This window comes from Ahaetulla prasina, chromosome 10 (assembly GCF_028640845.1).
Source record: "Ahaetulla prasina isolate Xishuangbanna chromosome 10, ASM2864084v1, whole genome shotgun sequence".
NCBI classification, from domain to species: domain Eukaryota; kingdom Metazoa; phylum Chordata; class Lepidosauria; order Squamata; family Colubridae; genus Ahaetulla; species Ahaetulla prasina.
Window position 1 is genome coordinate 13,208,867 of NC_080548.1, and position 22,447 is coordinate 13,231,313.

The 22,447-nt window shown below is 39.2% G+C and overlaps 3 protein-coding genes across 5 annotated transcripts in view; 1 reads left to right on the plus strand and 2 right to left on the minus strand.

Annotated features, from left to right (window-relative positions):
* Positions 1 to 189: 189 nt before the first annotated feature.
* RSRP1 (arginine and serine rich protein 1) lies at positions 190 to 9,716 on the minus strand. The gene is given in 8 exon segments (XM_058195912.1): positions 190 to 840; positions 2,439 to 2,576; positions 2,985 to 3,168; positions 3,170 to 3,502; positions 3,504 to 3,576; positions 4,130 to 4,188; positions 5,396 to 5,432; positions 9,674 to 9,716. Coding segments are annotated over 8 exon segments (1,053 nt in total). The 3' UTR covers positions 190 to 654.
* TMEM50A (transmembrane protein 50A) lies at positions 9,706 to 18,797 on the plus strand. 2 transcript variants are annotated; one of them, XM_058196479.1, is made up of 7 exons: positions 9,707 to 9,860; positions 11,853 to 11,965; positions 12,355 to 12,467; positions 13,427 to 13,494; positions 14,169 to 14,261; positions 15,417 to 15,486; positions 18,350 to 18,797. In XM_058196479.1, the coding sequence occupies exons 2-7, from the start codon at positions 11,873 to 11,875 to the stop codon at positions 18,393 to 18,395; spliced, it is 483 nt and encodes a 160-aa protein (XP_058052462.1). In that variant the 5' UTR covers positions 9,707 to 9,860; positions 11,853 to 11,872; the 3' UTR covers positions 18,396 to 18,797. The 2 variants fall into 2 exon arrangements, with proteins under 2 accessions (XP_058052463.1, XP_058052462.1); XM_058196480.1 differs by lacking the exon at positions 15,417 to 15,486 and having other exon boundaries at positions 9,706 to 9,860.
* Positions 18,798 to 18,941: 144 nt separating this feature from the next.
* Positions 18,942 to 22,447, minus strand: part of LOC131204853 (RH-like protein) — a 41,787-nt gene continuing 38,281 nt past the window's right edge. For both annotated transcript variants that reach the window (XM_058196476.1, XM_058196475.1), the window contains exons 10-12: positions 21,716 to 21,795; positions 20,592 to 20,665; positions 18,942 to 19,606 (exon numbers count right to left, since the gene is read on the minus strand). In XM_058196476.1, the coding sequence (XP_058052459.1) occupies positions 19,580 to 19,606; positions 20,592 to 20,665; positions 21,716 to 21,795 (181 nt within the window). In that variant the 3' untranslated portion in view covers positions 18,942 to 19,579. The remainder of the gene's footprint in view (positions 19,607 to 20,591; positions 20,666 to 21,715; positions 21,796 to 22,447) is intronic.

Below are 22,447 nucleotides of genomic sequence, written 5' to 3' on the forward strand. Positions count from 1 at the left end.
TACAGCAGCAATTGGGACTGCTGTCGCTAAGTGATGCATTTGTGTGATATCATGCTTTGACTGTGTCATTTAGTATTGACAATTCCAGTCAACTTACCATTGTAACCCAAGGATACCTTTTATAACAAACTGTTTCACCAAAATATGCCATAATTGAGCCAGTTTTATTATGCTACATCAGGTGTTGGACGTGACCAAATGGTCAATTGTGCCTGGGTTAGTGGTGGCACACTTTCCCCAACAATTGGCTGTTGTTCAGGGTTACCTTCCTCCTTTTAGGCCTTGCAGTTCTTAAACAAAACTCTCAAAAGTCTATAAAATAGCTATTTTCACGACTTGTTCCTTTGAATAAAAGCAGTAGACTTCCACAAAATATTCAAAGTTTATTTGAAATTCTTTATTATTACAGTTTTTTATGAAAATTGGAGAAAATAAGCAACAGGAGCCATAAATCACTGCTTAAAATTATAAAATGAAGAAACCTTCATTTGTTCTGTTACAATATTACACACTAAATCCTATCAGTAAAATGTTCCTGTTTGTGACATAATCCATTTCAGTCAAAAAGCAAAATTTACAGAAAAAAATCCTACCTGTATTTGTTCCATTTTCTATCTGAAAACAAATACTAGTTTCAAATGAGGTAACCTACATTTAAATCTCAAAAATGAGATATTTTGGACTTTTAGGTAAAAAATTATGAAACAGGATATTTTCCTCATTCTTAACAGGAATCCACTGGTCAACAGAGCCCTTTTTCTCTTCTCTTGTTGAGGATACTACCAGATTTTTAGGAAGCAGACTCGTTGATTTTAGGGCCAGTGGCCTTGGCATAATATTCTGAAAAATAGAAAATTAGAATGTCAGGATTTATGAGTCATTATTGGCAGAACAAGTCAGTTATTATTTGTTCAAGCAAATATGTTTATTCTTACAGGTACCATAATAAAATGGTGGGATTTTAGGCATATTCCTACAGTATCCTAAAACTACAATTCTTCCTAAGGATGTATAAAAGTACTGAATTTCACAGAAATTACATGAACTAAATGCAAACTCACAAAATCAATGCCATATGAACTTATTAAGTACTTTGCTTTTCCTAATATTCATAATAGTCATGAAGGAATGAAGTTTCTCCTATAGAAATATACTTTGCATGGTTTTGAATTAAGGGTGACAGGATACCAACAAAAGAGTTGGAAGGGACCTTGGAGGTCTTCTAGTCCAACCCCTGCTCAAGCAGGAGACCTTGCTCCATTCCAAACAAGTGGTTGGAATGTGACAATTCCTTGCATGATAACTTGGGAATAACTCTCCAAAAATTTAATTGGGCTGGGTTTTTGAAGAGAGCTGTATAGAATTGTAAAACAATCCTACACTAAAATCGCTAATCAGTTCCTTGCTTTCAGACAAACGAATTTACATTAGGATTAAGAGTAATGCCCCTCATCACTGATGTCATGTCAATTCCTTTTTCCTCTTCTGTTTGCCTGCTACAGAAGATTTACATTTGTTAATGCCACCTAAATAATTCAGCAAACGGTCTGGTCTAGTCTCTTGATTAACACATAAACATTACAATTATTAATCTGAAAATACTTCTATCAGGCTTCCAATAAAAGTAATTGGTATTAAGAAGCAAGTGTAGACAAGTGGCTGCAAATTATGTTCTTTGCTATTTTCAGTACATTTAGCTCAAGATTGATACCCATTCCTAAATTTTAATTTTTTTGTAAAATGGATTAATGGAAAGGTCACATTTCATTAAGAATTACATTTTGTTATTTTGTATTAAAGAATTGAGACAATATTTTTAAATAGGCAGTTTCTAGCCTGTCTTTTAATACCTGGAATAGAACATGTATAGTATTTTAATACCACCTAACATCACTGCTTATTAAAGTTTTGATTCTTAATTTGTTCAATTTTATATAAACGTTTTCCAATCATTTCAAACTAATTTGAACCCCTCCCATGAGTCAGAACTAAAGCCCATAATCAATTACCAAGACTTTCTTCATCACAGCTGCAGATCATATTTATGATTTCTCTAAGACAGAAATAAAGCATGTAAAATGTGTTGTGTGTTTGGATAATGGATTTCTGGAAACAATTTGTTCCATGACAATTTGACAGGTACTACTGTATATTCTGTTTAAAGTTTAAAAACCATTTGATATAGTTTGACTGGGTTAACAAGAAAAAATGGAAGGATTTTTTTAAAAAAGTTTTATTAATAGGATTATTTTTTAAAAAAATCAGAAGTTGGATGATTTCTAGATTACATAGCAGTTAATATTTGGTAACCAGAATTTGTTAACAAATTTCACAACTCAGTTTTCAAAAAGTTTATTTTCTAATTATGAAATAATGTAATATTTTTTCAAGATACTCTTACAAAAGTTTCATTATTTGAAAATATATTTTATATTTACCTTAAAATCTAAGTTCTCTTTTTTTTGATTTCCATTTTCATTGGTTCTGGAATCCATTATTAAACTGGCTGGCAGCACGATTTCTTTCCCAAAGGTTTTAGCTGCATTAGCTTTTGCCATTTCAAGTAGCTCTCTTTTCTATAAAAAGAATGCATTTGTTTAAAATACACAAATTTTTCATTCAGAGATCAGTTTTGCCCCGGCCCCCAAACTTACTAAAATAGAATAGAAAAGGCACTAACATTCCCTCATCAGCTTTAATTTAGTACTCTATTATTTCTTTCATAAATGCAATGCAATGACTTCAAAACCAGTCAATAATTCAACAATTGCACTGTAATTTGAAGGCAGATATCTAACATCATTCTAACATCATTCACTCAATTACAAGGCATCCAATGTATTTATTCCTTTTTTCCAAGATTTGCCATTATTTATAAGATAAACTGTAAGATGCTTCAAATATTTCCATTTTCAAATCTGGACAAAGAATTTTCCAAATAATTTTAGAATACTTTGACAACCCAAGATCCTCCCCCCCCATACCTTTTTCTGTCAAGCAAAGAGGGTTCTACTGCGAGATCTTGTTCTGGAGCAGTTTCTTCATCTTCTATAAGCTTCAGGGCATACAGTTCTTCCAAACCCATAGTATCCTCGGCTTCTTGCTTTACTTCTGGAATAAGACCTGTGATAGTATGGTCTAATAGGAGATCTGCTCTGATTGTTATATTGGACATGAGCAAGGACATTTTCTGTAATATCTAAGATGGGATCTTTCTCGGTATCTGTAATTATATGATCTTGAATGATTCCTGGAATAAGATCTCTAGTATTCTCTGACTCTTCAAGAACAAATCCTTTTAGCATGTGATCTTGATCTGCTCCTTGATCTACTTCAGCTTGTGGAGGAAGATGAAATACTTGAACTAGAACTTGAACTGTAAGATCTGTAATCACAAGAAGATACTGAGGAGGATCGCCTGCTACAGCTGCTCCTTGAACAAGATTGAAATCTCCTTTTAAGTGAGCTCAGAGTCAAGTCATCCATGAATCCTGTCATCTCATGTAGTCTTGCTCACTTTCTGCTTTTTAGAGATTTTAGAACATGTCCCTTCTGCTGCCTGCTGTCCAGTCCCAACTACTTTAGATTGGAAAAAAAATGTTTTAGAAAACCTCAACCTCGTAAACTTACATTTCTTCTACTACTTATGTCTTTCTGAACTGCCTTATTTCATATTCCATTTTATAAACTTCACTAGAACTATTTTCCAATTTTATTCAAATCCTAGCAATAATCAAGTATTTAGGAAACAAGCCTACGCAATTTACTCAGACACCTGTTTCACTAGTACTAACACAAAACAACAGCATTAGAATTCTTGTAACAATATACCCATAAAGATTAAGAGTCTATCTGCACTTAGTCAAAATGCAGCTGTTACATAATACCCATTTTAGCAACATACATCATTGCTATGGAGTCCATCCTGCTATAAACACAACTCTAAGTCTTTCCTTCTATACATCTGCTTCTTTCCTTATTTTCACTTTCATCATTTTTAATAAATCTGATGCATATTTAGAAAGATTGTACCCTGCTCTTTTCATCTTATCTCAGAATTTCAGACAACTACAAATATCCTAGCTATAAAGCATTAACTCAACATAAACCAATTCATTGTTGAAATTACCATTAAGTGCCACAGAAATCTCTTTCTCCTTGCAACTTCCATTGATTTGGTGAAGACTCCTGTAAAAGAGTTTTAAGATTCTCAATCAAATTTATAACTACCATAGATTAGCCTCTTCTTAATGCAAAAACATCTGTATTTTTCCTAGTAACATCACACTGAGATTTATTTCATAGTACAGTTTATTGTAGTTTGCAATGAAATGCACTGTAAAATCGCACTGACAGTGTAAGCATTCAAGCACACCTTGAGTTATTATAAACAGTACATGGGGGGGGGGGAGAGAAATCAGTTGTGTTCAGCCAATTCATCTATCATCCACCTGCAATATTCATTTTAACTAAATCATCAAATTAAAAGGCTACCAAAATTCGCACAGTATACCAAGCCATGTTAATCACTCTGTCTTTGCACAACATTGAACCACAAAGCAGCCACTAGTGATATGCAATCCCAATCAGCACAAAATTTCATATATTAAAACTTTTGGCTAGATGGTTCTTAATTTCCCTGTGTTAAGGTGCATCTTACAGAGTGCTGAGTCATTAGAATTTAACAATTTCTCTCTCCTTATTGCTCACAGATTAGCAATACTTTACCTAACCCAACCTTTGGTTATTGTTTGGTTATAGATTGGTTCCCGATTGCTTATTTGTGTCCTATGACTATTATTAAGTGTTGCACCTTATGATTCTTGATGAAAGTATCTTTTCTTTTATGTACACTGAGAGCATGCACCAAAGACAAATTCCTTGGATGTCCAATCACACTTGGCCAATAAAAAGTTCTATTCTATTCTATTGTAAATGTACTCAATGCTTTTGGTTATGATTTTAAACAAACACATTAGGGAAAAAAGACCAAGACCAGAATTTTAAAAAACCGGGTAAACTGCAGTTACAAACGTAATCACTCCTTCATGAAAGGATTACAACAAAGTAAAGATAGGAAGAAATTAAGACATTTATTGAACTACAAATAAAGGGCAAAAAAAATCTGTAATTTGCCCATTAAAACCTGATAGCAGCAGAGATTCGGTACAATTTTTGTATAAACTTTATAAATCTGCACTTATTTTTTAAGAAAAAAGGCTTCGATGCAGGATTTCCAAATAAAAATTTCAGAACCGAACTGAATTTTGCGGCCACTGACGATCGCAGAAGGATTTTTACGAAACAAATCAAGGGCGACCCGAAAAGGGTGGACTTTGCGGGCAGATTTTTAACGAAGGGAAAAAAAAAACCTAATAAAGAGATTTCTACACACCTCGAGAAGCTTCGGCCGATTTTTATTACGGACAAGGCTGGCAAAACAGGGCAAGCTTACCTCACCCACCCACCTTGCCATAAACAACAATAGAGAATAACTAAGGGGTGAAGCTCTCTTCGGTATTTCGACACAATCACCTTAATGCTCCCACCCACCCTCCCCCGGAAAGTCGCGCCCTGTATTCCCGCGCCCTGCAGCTTCTTCGAGGGAGGTGGAAACCCGAGACCTCCCTCCACCAAGGGGGTGGAGAAGGGGCGTGCGGTTAAATCAGGGTTAAGGTTGCGTGAACGAAGCCTTCGAGCAGAGTGAATACTACGTCAAAATAGGACAATATTTCTCTTCTTTTCTTTTTAGGTCTTCCACAACCTTCTTTTCAAAGAAAGAGAAGGGAAAAGGGAAGAGAAGGAAAGAGAAGGGAAAGGAAGGGAAGGGAAGAGAATGGAAAGGAAGAAAAGGAAAGAGAAGGGAAGGGAAGGGAAGGGAAGAGAATGGAAAGGAAGAAAAGGGAAGAGAAGGGAAGGAAAGAGAAGGGAAAGGAAGGGAAGAGAAGGAAAGGAAGGAAGGAAGAGAATGGAAAGGAAGAAAAGGAAAGAGAAGGAAAGAGAAGGAAAGGAAGGAAGAGAAGGGAAAGGAAGGAAGAGAATGGAAAGGAAGAAAAGGAAAGAGAAGGAAAGAGAAGGGAAAGGAAGGAAGAGAAGGAAAGAGAAGGAAAGGAAGGAAGGAAGAGAATGGAAAGGAAGAAAAGGAAAGAGAAGGGAAGGAAAGAGAAGGGAAAGGAAGAAAAGGAAAGGAAGGGAAGGGAAGAGAATGGAAAGGAAGAAAAGGAAAGAGAAGGGAAGAGAATGGAAGAGAATGGAAAGGAAGAAAAGGAAAGAGAAGGAAAGAAGGGAAAGGAAGGAAGAGAAGGAAAGAGAAGGGAAAGGAAGGAAGGAAGAGAATGGAAAGGAAGAAAAGGAAAGAGAAGGGAAGGAAGAGAAGGGAAGAAAAGGAAAGAGAAGGAAAGAGAAGGGAAAGGAAGGGAAGAGAAGGAAAGAGAAGGGAAAGGAAGGGAGGAAGAGAATGGAAAGGAAGAAAAGGAAAGAGAAGGGAAGGAAAGAGAAGGGAAAGGAAGAAAAGGAAAGGAAGGGAAGGGAATGAGAAAGGAAAGGAAGAAAAGGAAAGAGAAGGGAAGGGAAGAGAATGGAAAGGAAGAAAAGGAAAGAGAAGGAAAGAGAAGGGAAAGGAAGGAAGGGAAGGAAAGGAAGGAAAGGAAAGGGAAAGGAAGAGAATGGAAAGGAAGAAAAGGAAAGAGAAGGGAAGAGAAGGAAAGGAAGAAAAGGAAAGGAAGGAAGGAAGAGAATGGAAAGGAAGAAAAGGAAAGAGAAGGAAGGAAGAGAATGGAAAGGAAGAAAAGGAAAGAGAAGGAAAGAGAAGGAAAGGAAGGAAGGGAAGGAAAGGAAGGAAAGGAAAGGGAAAGGAAGAGAATGGAAAGGAAGAAAAGGAAAGAGAAGGAAGGAAAGAGAAGGGAAAGGAAGAAAAGGAAAGGAAGGAAGGAAGAGAATGGAAAGGAAGAAAAGGAAAGAGAAGGGAAGGGAAGAGAAGGGAAAGGAAGAAAAGGAAAGAGAAGGGAAGGAAAGAGAAGGGAAAGGAAGAAAAGGAAAGAGAAGGGAAGGGAAGAGAATGGAAAGGAAGAAAAGGAAAGAGAAGGAAAGAGAAGGGAAAGGAAGGGAAGAGAAGGAAAGAGAAGGGAAAGGAAGGGAAGGGAAGAGAATGGAAAGGAAGAAAAGGAAAGAGAAGGAAAGAGAAGGGAAAGGAAGGGAAGGGAAGAGAATGGAAAGGAAGAAAAGGAAAGAGAAGGAAAGAGAAGGGAAAGGAAGGGAAGAGAAGGAAAGAGAAGGGAAAGGAAGGGAAGGGAAGAGAATGGAAAGGAAGAAAAGGAAAGAGAAGGGAAGGAAAGAGAAGGGAAAGGAAGAAAAGGAAAGGAAGGGAAGGGAAGAGAATGGAAAGGAAGAAAAGGAAAGAGAAGGGAAGGGAAGAGAATGGAAAGGAAGAAAAGGAAAGAGAAGGAAAGAGAAGGGAAAGGAAGGGAAGAGAAGGAAAGAGAAGGGAAAGGAAGGGAAGGGAAGAGAATGGAAAGGAAGAAAAGGAAAGAGAAGGAAAGAGAAGGGAAAGGAAGGGAAGAGAAGGGAAAGGAAGGGAAGGGAAGAGAATGGAAAGGAAGAAAAGGAAAGAGAAGGGAAGGAAGGAAAGAGAAGGGAAAGGAAGGGAAGAGAAGGAAGAGAAGGGAAAGGAAAGAGAAGGAAAGAGAAGGGAAAGGAAGGGAAGAGAAGGAAAGAGAATGGAAAGGAAGAAAAGGGAAGAGAAGGAAAGAGAAGGGAAAGGAAGGGAAGGGAAGAGAATGGAAAGGAAGAAAAGGAAAGAGAAGGAAAGAGAAGGGAAAGGAAGGGAAGAGAAGGAAAGAGAAGGGAAAGGAAGGGAAGGGAAGAGAATGGAAAGGAAGAAAAGGAAAGAGAAGGAAAGAGAAGGGAAAGGAAGGGAAGGGAAGAGAATGGAAAGGAAGAAAAGGAAAGAGAAGGAAAGAGAAGGGAAAGGAAGGGAAGGGAAGAGAATGGAAAGGAAGAAAAGGAAAGAGAAGGAAAGAGAAGGGAAAGGAAGGGAAGAGAAGGAAAGAGAAGGGAAAGGAAGGGAAGAGAAGGAAAGAGAAGGGAAAGGAAGGGAAGAGAAGGAAAGAGAAGGGAAAGGAAGGGAAGGGAAGGGAAGAGAATGGAAAGGAAGAAAAGGAAAGAGAAGGAAAGAGAAGGGAAAGGAAGGGAAGGGAAGGGAAGAAAAGGAAGAGAAGGAAAGAGAAGGGAAAGGAAGGAAGAGAAGGAAGAGAAGGAAGAAGGAAGGGAAGAGAATGGAAAGGAAGAAAAGGAAAGAGAAGGAAAGAGAAGGGAAGGGAAGGGAAGAGAATGGAAAGGAAGAAAAGGGAAGAGAAGGAAAGAGAAGGGAAAGGAAGAAAAGGGAAGAGAAGGAAAGAGAAGAGAATGGAAAGGAAGAGAAGGAAAGAGAAGGGAAAGGAAGGGAAGGGAAGGGAAGGGAAGAAAAGGGAAGAGAAGGAAAGAGAAGGGAAAGGAAGGGAAGGGAAGAGAAGAGAAGGAAAGAGAAGGGAAAGGAAGGGGAAAGAGGGGAGAAGAGGGCCAGACACCCCACTAAATTCTACACGGGCACAGTATGAAATTGGGGAAGGAACGGAGGCAGAATTTCCTAGGGGAGATGTTACCGGCAATGTGCGAAAAGTTGGCATTGTAGATAGAGTGCCGAGCAAATCTATAGAGCGCGTGACGTTTTCAGGCAAAGATTCAATAAGTTTTTTTAAAAAAAGAAAGCCGAAAAATCACTTACCGGCTCCGCGGAGGTCCCTGAGGGGAAGACGTCAGTCACTGCCATTAGAGCAAAAAAAAAAAAAAAGCCGAGGCGAGGAAACGCCTGGAAAAAAAAACCACTCCGAATTCCTCACGCCAACGATTAAAAAGGTTTTTTAAAAAGCCGGCTGCAGCTCAAGACTCCTGAGGAGAAAACCGGGGGAAAAAAGCGCGCTCAGTTGGCTCCCCGTTAGTAGCAGCCACCGCCAACACAACCATCTCCTTCGAGCATCCGACTCCCGAGTGAGGGAAACAGAAGCTTCCAGAATAGCCTAGGGAAGACCGCGGGTAAAGCGCGCGCCCCCGTTAGCTGGCTGAGGAATTCTGGGAGTTGCAGTCCACAAGTCTTCAAGTAAAGCTGGCTGAGGAATTCTGGGAGTTGCAGTCCACAAGTCTTCAAGTAAAGCTGGCTGAGGAATTCTGGGAGTTGCAGTACACAAGTCTTCAAGTAAAGCTGGCTGAGGAATTCTGGGAGTTGAAGTCCACAAGTCTTAAAGTTACCAAGCTTGGAGGCCCCTGCCTTAGGGAGTTCGCCCCGTGGAGTTAGAAATCGGGAATCTTTCAGAAACATTCTCATAAATTACACTCTCCACCTTGCCTTTGTTACGGCGTCATTCTTAAAACATAAAAAACATTCGTGAAGGCAATTGCCACTTCTTTTAAAAATGCCAGTTTTGGCACCCACGCTGGATTTGACCTTGACATAACAGCATAGTTGTTTCGATTTTTTTAAAAATTCAAAACATAAAGACACCACCAAACGACTCCGACACAGAGCGCCTGCGCAGCCTGCTGCTGGCTGCCAAATAGATCCCCCCCGCCGCCCGGGGGCGCATGCGCAGCCCCAAAGCCCTAGCGCTAGCGGGGAGCTCGAGAACGCCTGCGCACGTACGAGCAAGGCCGAGCCGAGTTAGCGCTTGCGCAAAGCGAGACATCCCGGATTGCGGCCTTTCAAGCATACGGGTCCTTTGAGCCGGCCCCGCTTTTGTTTATCTGAGGGGGAAGGCGGGGTTAGCGCTGGCGACGCCCGCAGTCAGCTGAGCGCGCGCCGGCTACCTTCCCAAGGCGCTCGAGGGGCGGTAAGTGAGGAGTGGGGGGACTCCCTCGGCCTCCAGCCAAGAGTCTGAACGTGCCCGAGAGGGTCGCAGCCTGGTCTTAAAGCTGACCGGCATGGGAAGCCTCGGGTCTCCAGAGCGATTTCCCCCCCCCACCTCCGGAAGCAGGGCCTGAGGGTTCGTAGGGCCGCGCTCCTTCGCTCTCACCATCCGCCTATCTCGGGGGACTGAACGAATCCGCTTGGGGCTGCCGCGTAGATCCAAACGGCTTCGGCCCAATGGCTGACTGGGGAATTCTGGGAGTTGACGTGATTGTAAACGTGATTAGATTACAAAAACATCGGTGTATCCTGTTGTGCAGGGGGTCTCCAATCTTGACCACTTTAAGACTTGTGGACTTCAACTCCCAGAATTCCTCAGACAGCTTTGCCCAATGGCTGAGGCAAAGCTGGCTGAGGAATTCTGGGAGTTGAAGTCCACAAGTCTTAAAGTTGCTTTGCTGGCTGAGGAATTCTGGGAGTTGAAGTCCACAAGTCTTGAAAGTGGCCAAGATTGGAGACACCCACCCACCCCCGCGTGTTGTGCAATCCCAAAGAGTGTGGAAATTTTTAGGGGTTCAGTAACTGGGATTTCCAGGTATATGTAATCGTGATTGATTTTAGTAAGGGGATTTGATTTATTATTTATTGAGTTGGCCTGGCATACAAAAACTACACTAAGATGTGGCTGGCAGGTTTATAATGATGTCTGTTGTGTGGACCTAGAGAACAGTGGGTTAATTCAATGGCAGATTAAGGCTCACTGGTGCCCTAAGCACAAAATGTTTTAATTTAGTTTTATCAGTTTTTATTTATTTTTTACAAATCTTCATTGGGTTGGGTTTTTTTTCTTCTTAGTCAACTTTGTGGTGCCCCCTTTGGGGCCTGGTGCCCTAAGCACGCGCTTAGTCTGTTTAATGGTTAATTGAATTAAAAGAGTGTGCTTTTGGGGATAAATCCAACATGATATTTTGAGTGGTGCTTTTCTTATGGTAGTGTAGGAAGTTAGCACCCACCCCTCTCCTAGAAGAATGAAATATTTTAGGAAATATTAAAAAGGCAGAATATATTTCCCTGGATGAGAAATGGAGAAACACGTTTCTTCCAAAAGTAGGAAATGGGAATATTTTATCGACACAATAAAACCAGTATAGAAAAGTAAAGAACTATTTCAGTAGAACTCAAAGATGCTTTTTTCAAAAGGCAATTGGACTTGGTTTTTCCTTGAAGTCGTTTTGCTTCTCATCCAAGAAGCTTCTTCAGTTGCCTTTTGGAAAAGCACCTTTGGGGCAACCATGACTGGATGACCGAGAATCTCCATAGATTTTTCAGTAGAACAGTCAGACTATTTCAGTAGACTTGATTGTGATCCATTTGGGGCAATTCATTTTTGATCTGTGAATAATGTTCACCAACTGGGGTACTGACCTTTCCTTGTAAAAGAATGTGTGAAAAGCCGAACTCTTGTTGTTATTAGAGTTTTGTGTTTGTTGAAATGTAGCCTTTTTGTTGATATGAAGGCCAAACTTTGGGTTCATTTGAGAAAACTTCCACTGTATTAAGCAGAAGTGATCTGAAGAGCATGTGAATAACTACCGTATTTGCACATTTTTTTGGGTGGAAGAGTTTCTATCCTGAGTTTGCTGAAAATCTGTCCAGTAAAGGAAGTTGTAAGTGGGATATTTTCAATTGTGTGATCATCTGTTTTTGTTTTTAAAAAAGCAGTTTGCTGATGGTAAACATTTGCATAACAGCATATTTTATAATCATATGCATCTGGAGACAGAGCACAGCTGAGATATGTGTTTTAGCACCTCTGGATCTCTGTGTATGTGCACTTCATATATGCCTAAGATATCTCTCACATTTTTATACGCATCTTGGATTCTAACACTTTGAAACAGTTAGCACATTAAAAAAGAATGATGCATTTAAAACAAAACTAGAGAAAAAAGATTACATTCATTTTCTCACCTAGGTTTTTCAGAGGATTGAAATATGTCTGGGTTCCTTGAAAATGTTAGATGCTCCGAGTGTGTTGACTGGGGAGAAAAACGAAATACAATAGCTTCTATCGCAGCTGGTGTGCTGGTATGTATGTTTAATTTATATATTAACATGCCTTATGTTACATCTGGAACTCTGCATTTTGATATGACCAAGAGCTAATCAATAAAGCAAACTAAACTAAATGACTAGGTGATATAAAAACGTTTATTGTTATGAATATTTTACATGCATAATATGAAATAATCCATAAATCCACCTTGAAATGTATTGATCTAATTCTGTAAATTTAGAATGCAGCTTATCTTTTAATATTCTTCTATAAAAATATTGTTTCTTGGGGCCAACAAAGTGTCCGTGTTTATTGTAATCTTTTCTCATTGCCTCTGGAATATTGTTATTTTAATGTCTGTGAAAGTAATGAAAAAAGATAAGCATTGTGTTGATGATGCTGATAATGGAAATGTGTTCAGTTTTTTACAGGGTGGTGGATTATAATAGATGCAGCTGTCAAATATCCAGGTTCAGCAGAGTTCAACCATTCATACCATGCTTGTGGAGTTATAGCTACAGTTGCATTCCTAATGTAGGTAACATTTCCATCCCAATGTTAAAAATAGTTCTTTAGAATTTGTGTTGAAATATATGTTCAAATCTAATGCCTGATATTCAACATCTACCGTATGTTTTGGAGTATAAGACGCACCGGAGTATAAGATGCACCTTAGTTTTTGGGGAGGAAATAAGAAAAAAAATATATATGCATGAGAGGAGCAGGGGGGAAAGCTACCATTACCAAAGAGTGGGAAGCACACTCCCAGAGTTGCCGCTGCCCTGGCTGAAGTCTTTCTTTCTCTCCCCCAAATTCTGCCTCTGTGGCTTTCAAACCCGATCCAGAGCAGCAGCCGCTCTGAGAGTGTGCTTCCCACTCTATGGTGATGGCTGGAGCTGGACCCTGCAGGGAGAGCTGGCCCAGGCCGTGGCTTCCGCACAGGTGCTGGTGGTGGGTGCTGGCAGCATTGGCTACGAGCTCCTCAAGGACCTGGTGCTCACTGGCTTTGCCCACATCGATGTAGTGAGGCCTGGGAGGTACGTGAGCAGGGGGTGGGGACAGGCATGCTCGCAGCTTGGTGCCTTCAGGCCGCTCACATTCTACACACACTCCCTGCGGGAGGGGAGGGGCTTGATGGCGGCGCACAAAGGGAACCTCCCTCTGCCGGACTCCCGACTGTGACTGCACAGGCCGCCCAGGGCCTCCTGCTCCCCCGAAATAATAACACCAAGCCCTTATTTCGAGGTTCAAAAGAAAATAAGACCCTGTCTTATTTTTGGGGAAACACGGTAGTGAAAAATTAAGCTCAGAAGTGCCTGAAGGCTGACTTGTGTCATGAAAATGCTAGATGGTACTACCAATAATTCTGCTGTTACTGCAAGAAAGGCAACAATATAATGCAAAGTTAACGAACATTTCAGACACTTCAATATGTCATCAGTTGCTGAATTCTCAATGCTCCTGCCAAATTCTATTCTGTCTTGTTTGTGTAGGATCAATGCCGTCTCCAACGGTCAGGTGCGTGGGGACAGTTACAGTGAAGGGTGTCTTGGGCAAACAGGTAAACATATTTTTTCTCTTATTTATATCACAATGGAAAGAAAGCTTTTTTTTAAAAAAAAAAATGCCGACAGCCTCTTTCCCATCTATTTACAAATTCATTTTTTTGTCATGGATGAGAAATAATAATTTTCCTTTATTCTGTTCATTTAGCAAGCTGGGGTATCATACCCCTAGTTTTGTGGAGAAAATTCAGTTACATTTTAAAATAATGTATCTGCCATTTTATTTTCAGGCCCAATTCTCCTGTTTATATGCCATGCTAATTGATTTAGACTGTGGTTCTGTTCCGTCTGCTTCTGGGAGAATGATTGTTTTTAAAATGAATTCCAATAATTAACTCTTAGGCTATCTCTATCTTTACATGGCTATTTCGATTATGCAGAGGATTGGAGATAGATCTTCCTAGCCCAATTATTCAAAATTTTCAAAATCTCTCAAAATTTGCTTTTAAGGAGATGCAGTGAAAAAAGCTTCTTTTCCTAAAGGGATGTCATAATGAAAACATAATGTACTATGTTTGTACATTGGGGAAATAATTTTTTACGGTTTTGAGCATAGAAAATTCCTAACAGCCCACAGGTGTTATCATTCAAGCACGGAAATCTGTTTGTGTCATGAATGTTGAACTTACTTATTTTGAAAATAAATGAGGCTATCTTTGTGTACATTAAGGTGCTCGCATCTGGCTGTTCATCGGTTTTATGTTGGCATTTGGATCCCTGATTGCATCAATGTGGATTCTCTTTGGAGGCTATGTTATCAATGGTAAGAAATATTATTGAAATTGTAGTCTTCTCTGGAAAAGGACCGTATTTTTTTTCTCTGTGTGAAGCTCTTCTAAAATTCCATTGGAAATGAGAAATCATGGCATTGTATGAAGCTTTTGATAGAATGTGGTGCCTTAGTGGCTAAGATACTGAGCTTGTCAATCGAAAGGTCAGCAGTTCAGAGGTTCGAATCCCTAGTGCTGCATAACGGGGTGAGCTCCCAATACTTGTCCCAGCTTCTGCCAAGCTAGCAGTTCAAAAGCATGTAAAAAATGCCAAGTAGAAAAATAGGGACCAGCTTTGGTGGGAAGGTAACAGTGTTCCATGCGCCTTTGGCGTTTAGTCATGCCAGCCATGTGACCATGGAGACGTCTTCAGACAGTGCCTGCTCTTCAGCTTTGAAATGGAGATGAGCACCGCCCCCTAGAGTCGGGAACGACTAGCGCATATGTGCAAGGGGAACCTTTACCTTTTTATAAAGCTCTTCTCTTATATAAAGATAGTTCTTTCCTGGAAGCTCAATATTACTGCCTTTTTCTTTAAAATTTTTAAGCTGTGTTCTCACAGACACGAAATCTAATATATTTATAGCTTAAGTCGCAATGGGCTGGGTTTTAAATATACACAAATCATATTGTGCTTTAATATGTTATATGAACATGGCTTCAGAGAATCCTGACTTGTGAAAGCTCATCCTTAACTTTCTTTGTAGAAACTATTGTATATAAGAAATATATTCTTTAGAATGTGATTGTAGGCATATTTACAGAGTTATCTTCCTTAGCAGAATGAGATTTGCTTTGAGGAAGTTTATTTATATTCCATCTCGTATCTGCTGTTTTGTTTTTCAGTGTGTAATTACTTCCTGAAGTTTGAAATAGAATGCCTTGAACAATATTTTAATTGTGCCAGTTAAAAAGCTAGCAAAAAGATTATTAGTATTTTGCAACTAAGTAAACAGTATTTTACAACTAAATAAATTCCTAAATAAAACTGTTAGATGCATTCCTAAAAACTGTTTGCCAGATTGTGATAAAAATGGCAGCATCAGAAGCCATCTATTAATGCTTTTAGCATTGAGAAAATGAAAAGTGTGAGAAAGATGCTAATAATAAACTTTAGGAACCTGGTAAAATAATTCTTTCTTCCACAGACAAACAAGGCAAACCACCAGTTTATCCAGGAATAGCAGTCTTCTTTCAAAATGCTTTTATTTTCTTTGGGTAAGAATGCTTTCCATTCTTTATTTGGATTTATTATGTGCATTATTATGCTCATCAGTTATCTAGTGTGGTAATCTATTATATATATATTATATCAACCTGGATATTTTTGGAAGCCCTGTGTAAGTAGTTGTTAAAAAAGATTGGAGGCAGTGGTAAAAATTAACCAGTTTATGCTACTGATATAAATTTTAGCACTGATGTGTGGGAGCATTACTATAAAACTTTGAAAATTGGAATGCTTTAAAAAAGATTTATTTGGGATATTTATATCATCGTTCTTTTATGCTAATTAAAATAAAATGCTTACTGAGCCAACATAACTACCGTATATACTCGAGTATAAGCCGAGTTTTTCAGCACGTTTTTTGTGCTGAAAAACGTCCCCTCGGCTTATACTCGAGTATATACAGCTTATACTCGAGTTTTTTTTTTTCTTCTTTTTTTCACATTATACCGGATGGCGCAAACTTGGCGGGCTTTTGCATTAGCGCGGGGAAGCCCTGCCGGTGCAGTGAGAGGGCGGGGCGGGGGAGCCGCCAGCCTTCTCGGCTGAGGGAGGGAGGGTTTCCCCGATCGGTAGCTGCCTCATTTCCCACCCTCGGCTTATACTCGAGTCCCCAGTTTACCCCAGTTTTTTGGGGTAAAATTGGGGACCTCGGCTTATACTCGGATCGGCTTATATTCGAGTATATACGGTAATCATAAAAATGTATTTATAGAGTGCCTTTTATTGAGATACGCTACCACCACCTTAGTTAAAATCGTAATGTCAAAGAAGGGCAGTAAATATAAGTCTTTACCCAATAAAAGTATAAAAGCCAAACTAAACAAATCAAATAATAATATAAAACAAGAACCAGCAGCAGAATCTTGATGAAATAAAGTTTTTCTGAAGTTACACTAAGAACATCTTTTCATTCAAAGCTATATTAATAAAATGGGAGCTTAGGTTACCCCTTGTATCCTCCATCTGAAATAATATTCAATCTGATTCAGGACAAGACTGTTCCTCTTTTATCTTTTCTTAGAGAAAGGCATCTAGAGATGTTTTCAAAAGAAGGGTATCTTATATACCTAAGAAATCCTTATTAGTCCAAAGAACTGGGGGTGATGCTTGATTTTGAAAATGAGGAAATGAGAGAGACATTTATGCCAACAATATAAGCTTTTTTTACAAGCACATACCAAACTTGCTATTTTACTAACTCTGTTGCATGTCCATATTTCAGGTATATTTTATATAGTGAAACACCTGTAAGCCATAACAAAAAGAAACAATGCAAAGTATTGACACTATAGATAGCATTTAGAAACGCAGTTGGACTGAGCGTGCCAGAAAGAGTGCAAGCTCCACACTTTCCTTACACTGAGCTTTGATTGTGTCCCATTTGAGCAGCAAAGTTTTGATTTCAGGGCCTTTTCCTCTTTACATTTCTATTCCAACAAAACTAAGCTTGATTATCGGAGAAGGACCAAGCTCTCTGAAACTTGCACTTATTAGCCTTTCAAATCAGACTAAGCCGTAAGTTGTTTGTTTGTTCAGTGAATGACCTATGGCTTAGTTCAATTTTTTGCCTTATTCCCAGAAGGTATTAAGCCAAAAGTGAAGAAACCACTTTAGGAATTGGCAGGATGAAACTAGCCATTTACTAACATGGATTTTAAATATGCTAAGGGTGTTTTTGGCTGTAGGGCCTATTCAGGCATTGTAATTTGGGTTCAATACACTTGAGGGTGGAAAAGCAAACTTTCGGATCACATTTCCTTTTGTGGGGGAAATGATGGGGGGGGATCTCTGCTAGTCAACGAAGGCCATAAAATGGGGAAAGTTTATCTGTGTAATGTACTTTTACTATCATGGCTTCTTTTTTGACCTTTCTTATTTCCTTCCCACTCTGGATTGCCTTTTCAGCAATCAGAACATTCCTTTATGGAGTTAATTTGCCTGCAAAGCAGTGCTTCTCCATCTCATCATCTTTAAGATGCTTGGACTTCAACTCCCAGAATTCCCCACTGAGCACACTGGTTGGGGAATTCTGGAAGTTGAAGTTCACACATCTTAAATGCTGAGGTTGAAAAACATTTCTGTAAAGTATGAATAGTATATTAATACTGGCACAGCAAAGCAGTCAAAGTACCCTATTTTTCAGAGTATAAGATGTTCCGGACTATAAGATGCACCTACCTTTTTTGGGGAGGAAAGCAAGAAAAAAAATCTGCCTCTGCCTCCCAGCAATTTGCCTCCTTGCAGCAAACATCCTGTTTCAGTTTCAGTTTCAATTTTAGCACAGCCTGATTAGCACAAGAAAAAAAAATCTGCCTCTGCCACCCAGCAATTTGCCTCCTTGCTGGGAACAGCCTGTTTTATTTTCAGCACAGCCTGATTAGCAGAAGAAGAAAAAATCCGCCTCTGCCTCCCAGCAATTTGCTTCTTAACAGCAAACAGCGGAGGCCGAAAATGGGGCGCGCAGAGGCAGCACTAGGCAACGGCAATCCCTGCTGCCTGAAACAACTGATGGTCAGGAGGAGCCAACTGACAGTTAGCTGCTTGTGCTAATCAGGCTGTGCTGAAACTGAAACTGGCTGTTTGCTGCAAGGAGGCAAATTGCTGGGAGGCAGAGACCAAAGGGTGGGGGCCAGTGGGTGGCTGGGGCTACATTCGGTGTATAAGACGCACCCAAATTTTCACTGTCTTTTGGGGGGGGGGAAAGTGCGTCTTATACTCTGAAAAATACAGTAACCATTGAAATGACAGGAACTATATTAATCTGTGATTGAAGGAAATATTTCCTGTTCTGTTCTTTTTAATATGAGGGTTCTGACATCCATGTATCTAATAATTTGTCTTTCTTTCTAACAGCGGTCTGGTGTTTAAATTTGGTCGCACTGAGGATTTGTGGCAATAAGTGACGTGGAGCATCTCCCCTGCTATTTTTAATTGCCATTTTGTAATATTAGTGCTCTGCTATCAGCAAAAAAGAAAACTGCCCACATTTTAAAATCATGATACACATTTTTGTTCCTTTCAATTTGAGACTTTTCTACTCTTGGCTTTTTGACATTAAATATTGTAGCCTGTGATTAAGCTGAGATGGAAGAGGAACTCTTTACTGTCCTCTTACTGAATGTTTTTGTTATACCTTAATATTAATGTATCTTTTACCGTTCCTTTATTTGGGGGTATAAGTGCTGGTTTTTTTTTAATGTGAAATACTTGACTGACAGTGTATACGTGGAATGCTTGTATATGAAGGTTATTACTTATGTGCATAAAATGTAATAGAAATATACTCTTATTGTATTTCTAACGTGACTTTCTTCTTGCAATTTTTTGCGAAGTTTTTGAATTTTAGCAAAAGCATATCCATAATGGAAAGGCTAGCTTTTTCCTCAAATACACACCCTGTCTTCCCTGCACAGTGTAGTTTTCCAACATGTCTGGAAGGTGCTATTTGCAGAAGGCTGTATAAGAAATGTCCTGTGCAACCTTCCGACTTTGCAGGGAAGTCAATTCTCAGTTGTGGAAAGGAATCAATAGTTTGATTTGTCCATTGGTTTAATTTTTATTTTTTTTTATCAAAGCACTCTTGACACAGGATGCTAAACCAAACCATATGACAGCTTAGAGCAGGGGTCTGCAAACTTGGCTCTTTTAAGACTTGTGGACTTCAACTTCCAGAGTTCCTCAGCCAGCTTTTCTGGGAGTTGAAGTCCACAAGTTTTAAAAGAGCCAAGTTTGCAGACCCCTGACTTAGAGTAATACACAAACTCCATGACTGTGAAAAACACTTTATATAAACACAGTGAGAATGGCATGACTGGACTCAGTTTCACATATAATATTTAATCTTCACTTTTCACTTACATTATTTAAGTGTTTAAAAGCCCCTAGAATATAAAGAAACACATTTTTTAAAAGAAACACTTGGCATATTCATTGTAGCCTTACAAGCAAGTATTTTATACTAAATGCTTACCAAATATTCTGGCAAATTTAATAAAGCAAGTAAGTCTCTTTTTCATGCATTCTTGTGGCATCGGAGAGAAAGCCTCTTAGCTGTGTAACTTGCTGCCCTCCTGAAAATGGTGTTCAGAATCCAACAGCTAAGTGGGGGAACTAGATATAAAAAAAAAGATTCTTTTAAAAAACTATTGTTTTCTATCTCAGTAATGCACTCTTAAATGCAACTAATTAGGATGGGTTTATACAGAGTGGAGAGTTCGTTCTACAGAAATGTGAGATATGTACAAATCTTGCTTGCTTAAGTAAAGTTCCTGAATTCACATGCTTAGCTATAAGTGTAGCTTACAAATGAAAATTACTAGGTTTCCACAACACATTTAACACAAAATCAGGCAAATTACATTCATGTGGGATCTGATTCTAGAGAGCTAAAAGTGTGAGAAGCGAGTAGGGTGGTTGTAACATATTCTTATTACATATTCATGTATTCATTGATGAGAAAGATTTGGTTCTGAACTTGATAATCTGATAGCATTCAGTATGATCTGTATGGTTGGTTTGACTAGGATTATTGACTGAATCTGCATAACACACTAAACCAAAACCAAACACCACTGTCCATTGGATGAACTGGATCTTGACCAGTGATGGCTAACCTTTTTGGCCTCGTGTGCCAGCCATAATTCAATGTGCCCCATGCATGCGCGTGTGACATACACCGCACACTCCCCAGTTTATAGCACAGTGGGCCCGACAGACCCGTTTTTCGCCCTTCACAGGCTCTAGAGCCTTTCTTGGAGCCTGGGGAGGGTGGGAATGGGCTCCCCCCCATAGGAGGCCGGAAATAGCCCATTTCCTGACTTCCAGAGCGCCTGGAAGGCCCAAAAATCAGCTGGTCAGCGTGTGTTGGAGCTGAGTTAGGGCAACGCTCGCATGCTCACAGATATGGCTCTGCGTGGCACCTGTGGCCACCTGGCTTTAGTTGAAGAACAATGTATGAATAAAATAGCTCCTATCCTAAAACATTTGGCGAAGTATAACCCTGCTGCCAAGAAACAAAAAAGGATAAGGTATTTATGTAAAGCTGACCTTCTGAATCCCAATCTACAAGACACAAAACTATAAAATAAAATCCTACCTCCCAATAAACTTGATCATCGAAGTACTTTCTTACAGGAGGTGTTTTCCATAATTTGCAAGTTAAAATGAGACCTATAAAAATAAGTTGAAACCAGACCTGCATTCAAAATCTGAACAACTGCAAAAAGTTTCTATAGTTTATCCCTGTTAATGATACCCAGCCAAATCACTGCATTTTGGGTCTTTTAACTTCCATCTAATTCTACCTAAGTGTCCCTGGCTTCATCTGGTTTCCCCTTTATCCAAATCTGAACTGTAGTTCTTTTTTCCCTAAAGTGTTTTCTAATCCATAAGCAATGGAGACACCCAGATCCTGCCAAAAGTTGCCATCAATATAAATTTGCTCATGTTAACAGGATGGAAAATGATTAAAATACACCATAGATAATTATATGTAATTTACTTTTAATTGAATTTAAACAAAACCAGACTATAGGGCCACAATATCCCCCTAGCCATTTTTTAAACTCTAGAATATCCTTTGAGAGACATGATTTTTGCCAAAATACGGATAAGGATCTGTAAATATATGGCAGGATTTGAAACAAAATAACCATGTTTGCTGGGTTCTCTACACAAATGTCCAGTTGTGCAAAACTTGGTTTATTTATTTTATTTATTTTATTTATTTATTTACATTTATATCCCGCCCTTCTCCGAAGACTCAGGGCGGCTTACAGTGTGTAAGGCTTATGAACTATCCCACTTTTTAAACTAACGGACTTTCTTGTCCCCATCGTAAGGAGTGGTGAAAATGTTCCAGAAATCCATCAGCTGGATAGTCAGTAACCAGTATAGGATGGGAGTAGTTTTAATCTCCGCCACCACATCTGACAAACTTCCTTGGAAACTGAATTTCCAAGAAATCTAGGTCCCTTTATCAGAGGGAATCTGATCTATGTTAGCTTCACTGAATTCAGATTTTAATACAAGTTTTAGAGGAGTTATTTGTCCCCTAAGAATTGGATAATCTTAGAGGACAATCGCAGACCCAATAAAACAGGAGTCTGAGGAACTCTGGGAGTTGAAGTCCACAAGTCTTAAAGGGACCAAGGTTGGAGACCCCTGCAATAAAACACTTGTAATGTTCTACTGAGAGTGAAGTGGTTTTGTGATACAAACCTGTAAGCAGACCACTGAAAAGACTGAGACACAGGCTCAAGCTGAGTGCACCAATTTCAATTAAAGCTGAATAACCAAATCTGTAGAGAGGTTCATAAAGATAAGAGAAATGTTCAAAATTGAGTAAAAGGAGGGGGAAATGAGTGTCAGCTTCTGCTTTCTAAATATGATCTCTGGCAGTCCTTATTCTCAAACTTCCCTGAGGACACCATACTTCCTTGGATATGGTACACCCAGGAGTTCTCCAGGTCTCAACTATTTCTCTACAGCTGTTTAAACTGAATATTTCCTGAAACATGCCTAACTACTGTAGGTTTGCAAAGCTATCTTGTAGGTGAAAAGTGAAAATCAATAAAATAATGTCAAAAAAACTGAGCTTCATATAAGAACTTCCAAATCACTTTTCCAAAACCTGAAGGTAATTCTAGGCTTTTGAGAATAGAGTGACTGAGTCAAAGTCACTTAAGGATTTCTATTTCTAAGGTTTAGAATAGAATAGAACAGAACAGAACAATAGAATAGAACTATATTTTTAGTTTGAGAAGGAAGTTGTGTATGTGTCTTTCCAGACTGATCCAACATAACAAGAATAAAATCTGACGGGCTCAATGCAAGAACAACGTAGAACACTCCAGCCGAAGTTCAGTTCTTTATTTTCTTATATCCAATAGACAGAATCTTGCCAGACTAAACCAATATTACTCCTACCCTAGTGGATATACTCTTGAGAGA